Source organism: Eretmochelys imbricata, chromosome 7, assembly GCF_965152235.1.
Source record: "Eretmochelys imbricata isolate rEreImb1 chromosome 7, rEreImb1.hap1, whole genome shotgun sequence".
In the NCBI taxonomy this organism is placed as follows: Eukaryota; Metazoa; Chordata; order Testudines; family Cheloniidae; genus Eretmochelys; species Eretmochelys imbricata.
The window spans coordinates 92060802-92073233 of NC_135578.1; the positions used below are offsets into that span (position 1 = coordinate 92060802).

Consider the following 12432-nt stretch of genomic DNA (forward strand, 5'->3'; position numbering starts at 1 on the left):
GCAGGGCTCGCTGACAGTGCGGCGCTCTGGGGGAGCGGACCCGGCGTTTGCACTGAGGGGAACCTGCCCTGGGTGCAGCCGGGAGAGTCTGGGGGCGCTGGTGGCGGCCGCCGTGGACAGCGCGCGCGATGTGCGCGGGCCCTTGAGCTCAGTGTCGGTGTCACTCGTCATGCGCTGCTGGGGAGGGGGGCGGACGCACCCCCACAGTAGCACCACCGCGCGGGAAGCTAGCAGCGTACCGCCACCAAACTACAACTCCCAGCATGCCTTGGGCGGAGCCGGGCCTGAGGCGCACGCGCAGTGGTGCAGCGCGTAGTGCTGCCGGCGCCACGTGGTTGCAGCATGGCTGCTGCTTTTGCGGATCTGAACGTCCCGGGCGCGCCGGAGAGGAAGTCGCTGCAGAGTTTGCTGGAGGCCGCCGCGCACCGTGAGTAGCGGCCGCCTTGCCTTTCCCAGGGCGCTGGGCGGGGGCCCGCGCAGCTCTCCCAGCCTGGCAGGGCCTGGGCGGTGCGGGGCTCGGGGTGGGGAGCGCCGAGCACCTCTCAACCCACGGGGGCGGTTCCGACTCCCGCTGCGAGAGCCGAGCCGCTGGGCGCTCCCCCGCGGCAGCGTGCGTGCGAGGGATGCCCCCTTCCCTAGGCACGGAGCTGTTAGCCCCGCCCTGCGGGGTGGAGCCGGGGTGCGGAGAGCCCTGTTGTTCCCCCTCTTCCCCCTTGTTGGTGGTGAGCCGTGGCCTTTGTGCTGGTGGCGCCAGCCTCATTGCAGTGCGGGGCGCTTCAGCGCATGGACCAGTCGTTCTCAAACTTGTGTACTGGTGACCCTGTTCACATAGCAAGCCCCTGAGTGCGACCCCCCCCCGATAAATTAAAAAACACGTTTTTATATATTTAACCCCATTATAAATGCCGGATGCAAAGCGGGGTTTAGGGTAGAGGCTGACAGCTAATGACTCCCCCCCGTAATAACGTCACAACCCCCTGTGGGGTCCCGACCCCTCGTTTGAGAACCCCTGGCATAGACTGCCTCGGGAAATGGGTGCGGAATCGTCCTGCCAACTCAGCTTGGTTCCCGAGCCTGGGGTGCTCGTTTGAAACTATGCAGTTCCTCTGCTCTCTGCACTGCAGGGACCTGCTCCAGACTCAGAGAACGTGATTTTCCAGTTTTCCTTTCAAATAGATCCTTAGGCCAAAATTAAATGTGATTTTTTTGAGGTTTAAATCTCCTAATTTGGAAGCCAACCTCGTGCTACAGTTTGTGTGTCTTTTTGTGTTTGTCCTAGCACCGTTGGTAATGCTGTGTTTAGCAAACAAACTGTGCATCGTGGGGTATTCTTAACAAAATAAGTTTGTGGCCAGTTTTAAGTCCCTCTGTTTGCATCACCTCATGCAATACGTTTTTAACTTCTCCTGTATGTTGAGGCTGGAAAGATAACATGGCTAACTATTATGATAGGTCCAATGAATAAGCCAACATACGTGTTCCCTTTCTATCCTGGCAGATGTGCACTATTGCCAGTAAAACTTCACTGTTATACTATCCACCCTGGGAGTTGGGACTTTTTGCTATGTAGCTTTCCGAGCTCAGGCTGGAGCCACAGCGAAGAGGAGGGTCTCACTGGGTTTCAGAGCCCGGCACCCAGAGCCTGAATGTTTACACTGCTATTTTTTAGCCCTGCAGCAGGAGCCTGAGTCAGTTGCCTTGGGCTCTGATTGTATGTCTACGCCACACAATTAAAAATTTGTGGCTGGCCTGTGCCAGCTGACTCAGACTCACGCTAAGGGGCTCTTCAATTGTGGTGGTGTAGACATTCAGGCTCAGGCTGGATCCTAGGGCCCTGTGAGGTGGGAGGGTCCCAGAGCTCAGGAAGCCTGAGCCCAAATGTCTACACTGCAATTAAACAGCCTCTTAGCCTGAGCCCCACAAGTCCAAGGTCATGTCCACACTAGCACTTCTGTCAGCAAAACTGCTGTCGCCTAGAGGTGTGAAAAAAAATACCCACCGGAGTGACATCAATTTTGCCAGCATAAGCACTCGTGTCCACAGCACTATGTTGGCAGGAGACGCTCTCCAGCTGACATAGGTACGACCACTCATTGACCTGGTTTTATGATGTTGATGGGAGAGCTCTCTCTTGTCAGTATAACACGCCTACGTGGCAATTTTATAGCGGCACAGCTATGTAAGTGTACACATGGCCCAAGTCATCTGGCACGGGCAAGCTGTAGGTGTCTAACTGTAGTGTAGACGTATCCCGAGACACTCTGCAGCAGGGTGTTTTAGTGGAGGGGGGACGGTTTTCTGTGTAGAGACATACCTTCAGGCACTGGTCCTATAAGCAATTGTGGCTTGCTCTAACATTAAGGAGCAAGTAGTTCAAACACTTTACGGGATTACTTGTGTTCTTACAATTCAGTATTTTGCATAATTGTTTGCAGGACAGGGACCATAATTCTTCATGTATTTAAAGGAAAAAAAAAATTTTAATGTTAAGGCATCATGTTTCCTACTGATTTTCTGTTTTCAGAAATCTCAAATTATTACACAAAGAAACCTTTCAGATTTGTAAATGATGTGTGGAGTTTAATTGCTAATCTTAAATCTCTCTGTTCTGATTAATTTCTATTAAATAGTAAATAGGACAAAAAAAACTTACCATATGTTTACCTTTTCTAGTGGGATATTCAACTGTTGCAATTAACCATGTCATTGATTTCAAAGAAAAGAAACAGGTAGGGCTCTGTTTCAATATTTATTCTTGTTTTCTTTATTTGTACTTAGTAATAACTTCATAACTATGCATACATCTAGGTGAATGATCTAAGAAGGAAGCAAGGTTAGGGAATTACAGGGTCCTTCAGTACATGACTAAACTACCATTTTATAACCCCCTCTATCTAGAAGCTGTGCAGTTTGGGCCTAAATTTTTTGTCCCCCATGTTTAATACATTGTAAGCATGGTGTTTTTGTTTGTTTTTTGTTTCAGGAGATTGTCAAACCAATATCTCTTTCAGAACTGTTTCCATCTTTGCCTATTGTACAGGTATGTCAGAGTTTAAATTCCACCTGCACATGATAGTTAAGGATACGATTTAGTCACAGAGGTCAGGGAAGTCACAGATTCTGTGACTTTACCGGACCTCCATGACTTCAGGCAGTCAGGGCGGAGTCAGGGCTGTGCTCAACCCTCCTTTCCCCCTGCAGCTTCGGCTGGGGCTAGGGCTAGGGCTAGGGCTGTGCGCGTCCCTCTCTTCCCCTTGCACCAGGACTGCTCCCCCCCATCCCTCATGGCTTCATCTGGGGCCGACCCTGCTGATGTGTGCGCCCGCCCCACAGCTTTGGCAGTGTCTGGAGCCAGGACTGTGCCCCTCTGGTGGGGCTGTGACTGTGGCTGTCAGTCCCCCCCAGGGGGATCCAGGTGTCATTCCTTCCCTCAGCCCTCTCTCTCCCTGTTATCTTTAGTAAAAGTCATGGAGAGGTCAGGGCTCCCATGAATTTTTGTTTATTGCCCATGACCTGCCCGTGACTTCTACTAAAAATAACCGTGACAAAATCTTAACTAGGGCTGTCGATTAATCGCAATTAACTCAAAAAAATTAATCTCGATTAACTCGCACGGTTAAACAATAAAATACCAAACGAAATTTATTAAATATTTTTGGATGTTTTTCTACATTTTCAAATATATTGATTTAAATACAACACAGAGCTCAGTTTATATTATTTTTATTACAAATAATTGCACTGTAAAAATGATAAACAAAAGAAATATTATTTTTCAATTCACCTCATACAAGTACTGTAGTGGAATCTCTTTATCATGAAAGTGCAACTTGCAAATGTAGGGTTTTTTGTTACATAACTGCACTCAAAAACAAAACCAAATAAAATTTTAGAGCCTACAAGTCCACTCAGTCCTACTTTATGTTCAGCCAATCGCTAAGAGAAACAAGTATTTACATTTATGGGAGATAATGCTGCCCACTTCATAATTACAGTGTCACCTGAAAGTGAGAACACGCGTTTGCATGGCAGTGTTGTAGCTGGCGTGTCAAGATAGTTACATGCTAGATACGCTAAAAATTCATATATCCCTTGATGTTTCAGTCACCATTCCAGAGGATATGCGTCCATGCTCATGACTGGTTCTGCTCAACAATGATCCAAAGCAGTGTGGATCGACGCATGTTCGTTTTCATTATCTGAGTCAGATGCCACCAGCAGAAAATTGATTTTCTTTTTTGGTAGTTTGGGTTCTGTACTTTCCGCATCAGAGTGTTGCTCTTTTAAGACTTCTGAAAGCATGCTCCACACCTCGTCCCGCTCAGATTTTGGAAGGCACTTCAGATTCTTAAATCTTGGGTCGAGTGCTGTAGCTATCTTTAGAAATTTCACATTGGTACCTTCTTTGCATTTTGTCAAATTTGCAGTGAAAGTGTTCTTAAAACAAATAACATGTGCTGAGTCATCGTCTGAGACTACTATAACATGAAATATATGGCAGAATGCGGGTAAAATAGAGCAGGAGACATACAATTCTCCCTCAAGGAGCTCAGTCACAAATTTAAATAACACATTTTTTTAACGAGCGTCATCAGCACAGAAGCATGTCCTCTGGAATGACGGCCGAAGCATGAAGAGGCACATGAATCTTTAGCGCATCTGGCGTGTGAATATCTTGCCACGCCAGCTACAACAGTGCCATGCAAACGCCTGTTCTCACTTTCAGGTGACATTTTGAACAAGAAGTGGGCAGCATTATTTTCTGCAAATGTAAACAAATTTGTTTGTCTTAGCAATTGGCAGAACAAGAAGTAGGACTGAGTGGATTTGTAGACTCTAAAGTATTACATGGATTTATTTTTGAATGCAGGTTTTTTTATACATAATTCTGCATTTATAAGGTCAACTTTCAAGATAGAGATGGCACTACAGTACTTAGGTGAATTGAAAAATACTATTTCTTTTGTTTTTGACAGTGCAGATATTTGTAATCAAAAATAAATAGAAAGGGAGCACTGTACCCTTCATATGCTGTGTTGTAATTGAAATCAATTTATTTGAAAATGTAGAAAAATATCCAAAATATTTAAATAAATGGTATTCTGTTATTGTTTAACAGCACGATTAATAGCGATTAATTTTTTTAATCTCTTGACAGCCCTAATCTTAACCCTAATTATAGTCACTCTAAAAATATATTTTCATGTTGGCGTTTTTAGGCGTATAATTCTTGTTTATGTTGTGAATTTAGAAAGTCATTGTCCAACTACTAAAATAAACCCACAGCAAGAGCAGGATTATTTATTCATGTTTAAAAAAGCTTTATTCTGTTCTTTGCTATCCATTTTATACGACATGAGGCAAAAATTGCACTTAGCATGAACTTTGAAACTGCTTATAGTTGAGTGACTACAGTATTGTGAAATTTAAGGGCTTGATTTTTAAGGGCTTGGCAGTTTACCAGATTTACTGTCATAGGATTTGGGAATACAGTCAAACCGTTACAATTTATATATAAAAATGGACTTTAATTCTAAAACTGCATTTGTAGTGCCCTTATTGTTTGATTAGAGAACAGTAGTGGTAACCCAATAAAATGTGCTTGTTACTCTCCTGTGTTGATCTTTTTGTTCGTTTGTTGAAAGCAAAAACAGACTTCAAAGAAATACAAGAAAAGCCACTATTTCTGAAGAGCAGAAATGTACAAAAAAGCACAGAAGCAAAGCATTAAAATTAGAAAGGAAAAACTATGAAGAGTATAGTTAGAAGTAATCAGAAAATTGGTATAGTCAAAAATACAAACAAAGCATCATTCTCTATTTATAGCTCTAGGCATGAAAATCTATCAGCTAGATTTTTGCTTTGTACTTTCTTCTACAGTCTCTTTGATGGTTTATTTTGCTTACAGGGAAAATCCAAACCAATTAAAATTGTAACCAGATTAACACTTGTAGTTTCTGATCCTTCTCACTGCAATGTATTGGTAAGTATTTTAAAATTTATTTATTTTGTAAGTTGTATTTTCTCTTCATAGTAAAATGTTATTTTTGAAATTTTATGGATTTCACAAAAAATACTACACTAATTTGCTGACCTATGTCTCCTTGGGATCGCATCACTCTCTGAAGATTTCACTTTATAAAACTGGGATGTGCTCTGCACTGGTGGTTTACTAATGCTGCTGTGAGAAATCGGAGTTCTGTTCCCATGCCCAGTCCCTTGATTCCTGGGACTGAAGGCTTCAAGTAAAGTGCTGTTACCAAGCCCTGTGATAAGGTGGGGAAAGAAGTGTTAAAACATGAAATCATCACCCCATCTCTAGAACTTGAGTTCAGATTTTAAAATATGACAATAGAGCTGATATTGCATTCGTTCAATTCTGTTTAAACTTGAACTCCAGCATAACTGCCTCCTCCCCCCACCCCCCCGCACGAGGCCCCAGAGAGTTTTGCTGGGTATTCTAATAACTTGGGCAAGGGGAGGACTTAGAAAATGTACGTGATAAAGTAGGACATGTGTGGCTGACAAGGCGAACAGTTGCTAGTGCTTTACTTATTGTGTAGAATGAGCGCCAAAATAATGGCCATGGTGAAACACTGTCAGCAGATAAGACTGCTAATAGAGCCTTAATAGGAGTGGTTTGGTTTTACAACTCACAACTGGAGAAGCGTTTCTTCTTCTGTTAGTAGTTGTTCTGGCAATTTTCATGGTACATACCTTTAGCATCTTCCATAAATTAGTGTGATTTTTTTTTTTTTTTTTTTTTGTGTCAGAGATCAACATCTACAAATATAAGATTGTATGACATCATAGCAGTGTTTCCAAAGACAGAGAAACTGTTTCACGTACGTATTAAATATATATATATATCCTCTCTCGAAGCATCTGAGAATCCATTTGTGATCGTAACTGTCAATGCTGGAATAATGTTCAGTGCTTTGGGTTGGATTAGACGAGTGTTCTGCTTGCATTTCATCTCAAACTTGATAGAGTGCAAGGCAGAAAAAGCACACCAAGTGACAGTGTGAGAAAAGCATCCATTACCCATGTTAAGCTGTTAGTGTTTAGAAAGTTTGTCTCAAACAATTTGCCTTCCCAAATTTGAACACCTTCCTCAGCTCATTAGCTCTTTGGCTTAGTAAGAATTGTTTTGGAACTCTGTTGAAATGATGCTTTGTGACGACCGAAGGAATGTAGGATTTAAATGTTTGAGCAGTGGGGGTTTTGAGGGTGACTCACTGACCTATCTCCCGCCAAAAAAAAGTCTGAGATCTGTTACTGAAAAGCCATATGGAAATAGCAGCCAATCATTTTGTTGTTTTTTTTTAAAAAAAAATACAGGTGGAGGAGGGTAGGGCAAGACACAGCTTTTCTTCTATAGTCTCTGCACATGTAGAATGTATTTTCCTAAATCAAATGTTTCCATTTAAAAAAAAAAATCACCCTTGGCATTGAGACTGGCTTTTACCAAATGTAGGAGGAGAAAGCTTTGCTCTTGCAAAACCATGGATTTTCTTATAAAATATTTGTGTGCAGTTTTCCCTCTGGCTGTCAAGGGCAGCACTGAAGCTGCAGGACGTGAAGTAAGCCCGGGCAAAAACGTTTAAGAGGAGAAAAATATTTAAGGGAAACTTGTAGTTTTCTTGATCACAAAGGTTAGTGTGATAGTTGAAAATAAACTTTCAGGTTAACCCTGTTCCCAGGACAATGATGAAGATTCAGTCTCTGAATGTGTTGCTACACAGAAATCTTATTATATTTTAAGTAGATGTTTTGGACACTACAAACTATCACCGTGAAAGGGCTCCAAACCATACTGCTGAGAAAGATTCACCTTTAGTGGTTTAGTCTCTCTGTAGTGTATATTCAGGAACCTTTTAGTGGCAGTTAAATAAGGCTTGCTTCTCCTATTGGTTATCACTCAAAATACAGCTATTTTATACCCTTAAAAATTTGTATTGTTATTCCTGTCAACTTATGAAGGCAGTTTTGTGTGTTTTGAATATGACCTAATGTGGTTCAGTTTTTGTACTTGACAGAAGAAATTTGTTCTGCTTTTATCCAGTAAGGTGACATTCACCCTACCTATCATCTCTCACTGAGTATCAAGAGGTTTTCTGCTGCCTCCGATTGGCTCATAATGCCAGCCTCCATCTCCCTTTTGTTTAACTTTCAGACAAGCACTTTCGTGGGGTTTTTTTACCCTCATTCTCCTCAGGCTTGAGAAGAGCTCCCTGGGCACATCTGCAAAACCACCCGATTACCCTCCTCAAAATCCCCCCTTAAAACTCACCTGTGCTGTGAAAAAACTTGGCAATGTTTAGGCCACTGGTGACCTGAAACCACAGCCTATCATGCTGACCAACAGTGCTCATTGTTTCCTTGTTCTGCCCCATCAGTCTGCATGTATCCATCTGTTGTCTCTTGTCTTCTACTTAGATTGTAAGCTCCCTAAGGCAGGGATTGTGTTTGTTTGTACAGCACCTAACAGGGTCAGGTCCTGGTCCATGATGAGGGCTCCTAGGCACTACAGTAATACAAATAATTAGTAGTAGAAATTAATTTTTCCCCTCACAGTACCATATCTTTTCAGAGTCATTCTGTCAGACAGGAGAAGTTTCGGCTTCTTAATCAACTGCATTTTCTGGCCATCATGTTTTTAAGCATTTTACAGTTGCTGTGGCAATACACTTAATGTGCAATCAGACTCCGGTGGTTACTGAGCATTACACTGCACACTAAGTTGTACTGTTGTATTTGCTGTTTGTAAATATATCTTGAACAAACACCACGGCCAGAAAAATATCGGTTCTAAAGCACTATCAAATGGAGGGTGGTTTCCGGATTAACTAGTCAGGCAGTAGACATTCGCTACCTCCCTGTGTCTCATACACAAGGTGTTAAGATGTACGATATTTGCATAGCTGGTTTGAGTGCCCCAGTCTCGCTGATGGTCTGACACAACCTCGCATTTGCAATGTTTTGCGCACATAAAATTGTCAGGTGGATTCACTGATGAAAACTCATTAGGCTTCTCTGCTAACTGTGGAATTGCAAGCATGAGTAGCAAGTAACCGTCTGCTTTTGCTAATCTGGTTGACAGTGAACTGATCTTTCGTGTGAGAGATGGTGTGCTACCAACTAGCATACTGACTCTCTTGATGGCAATGCCAGTATTCACTTTCAAAGGAAGTCTGCCAACTTGGAATGGAGTCTATTTAAAAAATGACTGAAAACTGTTTTCTGTTACTACAGCTGCCCCTGAATGCTCCTGCCTATTTTTGTAGTTTAACCATCAAACTTCCCTGCTTTAAAAAAAAAAAAAAAAAAATTGTTTTCGTCTGCCTTGTGAAAGACCCATATGTACAGGAAGCTGACAGAGGTAGAATTTGACTATACAAAGTAAACAGAAAAAAAATCTTTCATTGTAATATCTTTCAGCCATGGTAATCTTAAATCTTACTTGTAACACCTGTAGTTTAAGAAAACTCCCATTTGACTGATTTTTCTTTTAAATTAATGTTCCTCTCTTTGAATAGTTTTCTAAGGTGCGTTGGAGTGTCTTCCTCTTTCTGTTTTTAGGTTTTGAAAGATGCAAATGACCTCCAGAAGAAATCTGCAACAAGGGAGATATAGGTTAGGAAAAACTTCCGAACTTTAAGGGTAGTTAAACACTGAAATCAATTACCTACGGAGGTTGTAGAATCTCCATCCATCATTGGAGGTTTTTAAGAACAGGTTAGGCAAATACCTGTGTGGGCTGGTTCAGATCAGTGGTTTTCAAACTTTTTAGGCTGCATACCCCTTTCCAAATAATGTAGTCTATCACATGCTCCCATCTGAAATTGGCAGAAGTGATGTGTGTGTGTTGTGGGGAGAGGGGTTCTGCCTTCCATTTAGCAACAGCTTCTAAAGGTTTTCAAACTGTATTGCGCCCTCCCCCCCCCCCCCAGGGGTGCAAAGGAATGCTTGCGGGGGAGGGATTAGCAGTTTTCAAAGTTTTTGAACTGAAACCCCTTCCCCCCCCCCCCCGAGTTACAATTTTTGGTTGCAAACCCCCACATACCCCCAACCCAGACAGACTGGGTGGCCCCGTGAGGTGAGGTGAAGCTCCCTCCCCAAGCCCTGCCCCCGTGAACATTCCTCCTTGTCCCTCTAGGGGGGCTCACCCCCACAGTTTGAAAACTTCTGATTCTGAGTCGCACAGCAGAAAGGAAATGTACACCAACGCAGCTTCAGTTTTAATTGAATGGCGATTAAACATTGATTAGATTGCCAAGTCTTACTAAATAAAATGCGTTGTCCATTGTTAGAGGATTTTTCTCGCTTACCCCCGATGAGAGTTCGCGTACCCCTACAGGTATGTGTACCCCAATTTGAAAACCACTGGTCTAGATAATCCTTAGTCCTGCATCAATGTAGGAGATTGGACTGGATGACCTATCGAGGTCCCTTCCAGTCCTGTGATTCTATTTATTTGATCCTAAGGTGGCTCAAGATCTTTCCAGGAGGCACTGGTAACAATGTAAAACAACTGGAACTGGAATGTTCAATCTATACAAGAAATTTGTGCAATACATTATTCTTTAGAGACTGAATGTCCTGTTGATTGTTAAGTAAGTTAATAGGTAGGTAGTACTTCACTAGCATCTACCGGATCTTCCTTTGAAGCATCTCCTTCAGACTTCAACATTTAAATCTTATTGGCTTCAGCAGTAAAATATCACTTTGCCAAAGTAAACCCTTCTGTCTTTGGGAATTTCAAGGGATAGATTATTTATTTTACTGCCAACACCAATGTGTCCACCAGATGAGGCTGTTCCCTCCATTTGAGGGTGCATGATCGGAGCTGTAGTGGGTAGGACTCCATGTATTTTTTTCTTTATAAAGTTTGGGCAGCCAGACTCTGTGTGAGTTGTCTGGTTGAGCCAAAGACTGAGCAGTTACTGGAGTAGAGTGGATCTCAGCAAATGTTCCAACTTTCTTGGCAGTTTAGGAATTCTCCCTTTAAACATGCTTCTTTCTTCTCTCTAGTTCTGCTTTTCCTTTTTTGTTCCTTGTGACAGCACCTAAACACTGGAAGTCCAGGCTGCTATTCTTGAATTTAAACAGTTCCCCCTCCAGTTGCGGCAAATGCGTGACATGGAATAGATGTTTTCCTAATCCACTCAGGTGCAGAGAGTCTGGTTCTCTGTCATCCCACAACATGTCTGCTGGAACTTCTGTTTTGTATTTTTGGGTATGTCTACAGTAAAACATGGTGGCTGACCTGTGTCAGCTGACTTGGGCTGCGGGGCTATAAAACTGCAGTATAGATATTCAGGCTGGGTCCCAAAGGCCAGGCACCAGCCAGAGCTTGAATGTCTGCATTGCAGTTTTATAGCCTCGTAGCCTGAGCTCTGCAATCCCATGTCAGCTGACACAGGCCTTTGTTTTCATTCACTTGTTTGTGTCTTTCCATCCCCAGTTCTGTGCCCTTGCTGCTGTCCCACGAAGGGGATGATTCAAAGCCCAATGAGGGCGTTGTTCATGCTCACTGTCAACATTTGCACACTAAATTCACTAACCCCTTGGCTTTTTGTCACTATCTTGATAACAGGAATGGCCGGGATGACTTTTTAATATAAAAAAAATTTTAAGAGGATCCAAGATGATGATTGTAATTTCCTGTAGATGTCCCATGAGTTGCCTGTCTTTCCAGTCGATAGCATTACACTATAGATAAGGAAGGGGTATAAAAATAGGTTAAGGCTCTGTCCATACTCAGATCAAGGAATCATACTTAAACTCAGTTTAAACAGCATTCCAGCTAAATGGGTGTCTGATGGTATAGCCAGCTGGTTGGATATCTGTTAAGCTAGAACTGCAGCTGATTTTGAACATTATTTATCAAACTTGATTTGAAAGGGAGGGTAAATGGGGCCTAAATTTTGGAATGTCAATATTCCTTGAAGCCCTCCTGAGTATATCTAGGAATCATTTGTACATGGTGTAAAACAGCCATGCTTTGGAGGCTTGCATTACAGCAATGTGGGGGTGTGTGACAGGGTTGGGGTAACCCCGTCCAGTGTGCACGTGAATGTACCCCCCTCTCCCTTAGGGTGTAGGGGCAGGGTGTAAGTAGCCCATGTTTATGTCTCTGTGGCCAAAGCCAATATACTCACCCCTATTAGCAGGGCAATAAGGCCTAATGGCAAAGTTCACAGATTCGCCCCTGTCAGCAGGGCAGTAAGGCCCAGTGGCTGAGGTCAATAGCTTTGTCTCTGTTAGCTGGGCAGTGGGGCCTAGTGATCACAGTCAACAGGTTTGCCCCAGTCAGCTGGGCAGTAAGGTTTGCTGGCCAAAACCAATGGCATCGCCCTTGTTAGCAGGGCAGTAAGGCCTACTGGCCAAAGTCAATGGATTCATCCCCAGTTGGAAGGGCAGTAAGGC

At 43.1% G+C, this 12432-nt stretch overlaps 1 protein-coding gene across 4 annotated transcripts in view; it reads left to right on the forward strand.

The window, feature by feature from the left end:
* Nucleotides 1–323: 323 nt before the first annotated feature.
* RPP30 (ribonuclease P/MRP subunit p30) overlaps nt 324–12432 on the forward strand; it is a 32607-nt gene continuing 20498 nt past the window's right edge. For 3 of the 4 annotated variants that reach the window (XM_077822443.1, XM_077822444.1, XM_077822446.1), the window contains exons 1-5: nt 324–427; nt 2674–2729; nt 2984–3040; nt 5909–5983; nt 6774–6845. In XM_077822443.1, the coding sequence (XP_077678569.1) occupies nt 343–427; nt 2674–2729; nt 2984–3040; nt 5909–5983; nt 6774–6845 (345 nt within the window). In that variant the 5' untranslated portion in view covers nt 324–342. The remainder of the gene's footprint in view (nt 428–2673; nt 2730–2983; nt 3041–5908; nt 5984–6773; nt 6846–12432) is intronic. The other variant, XM_077822445.1, reaches the window with a different exon arrangement.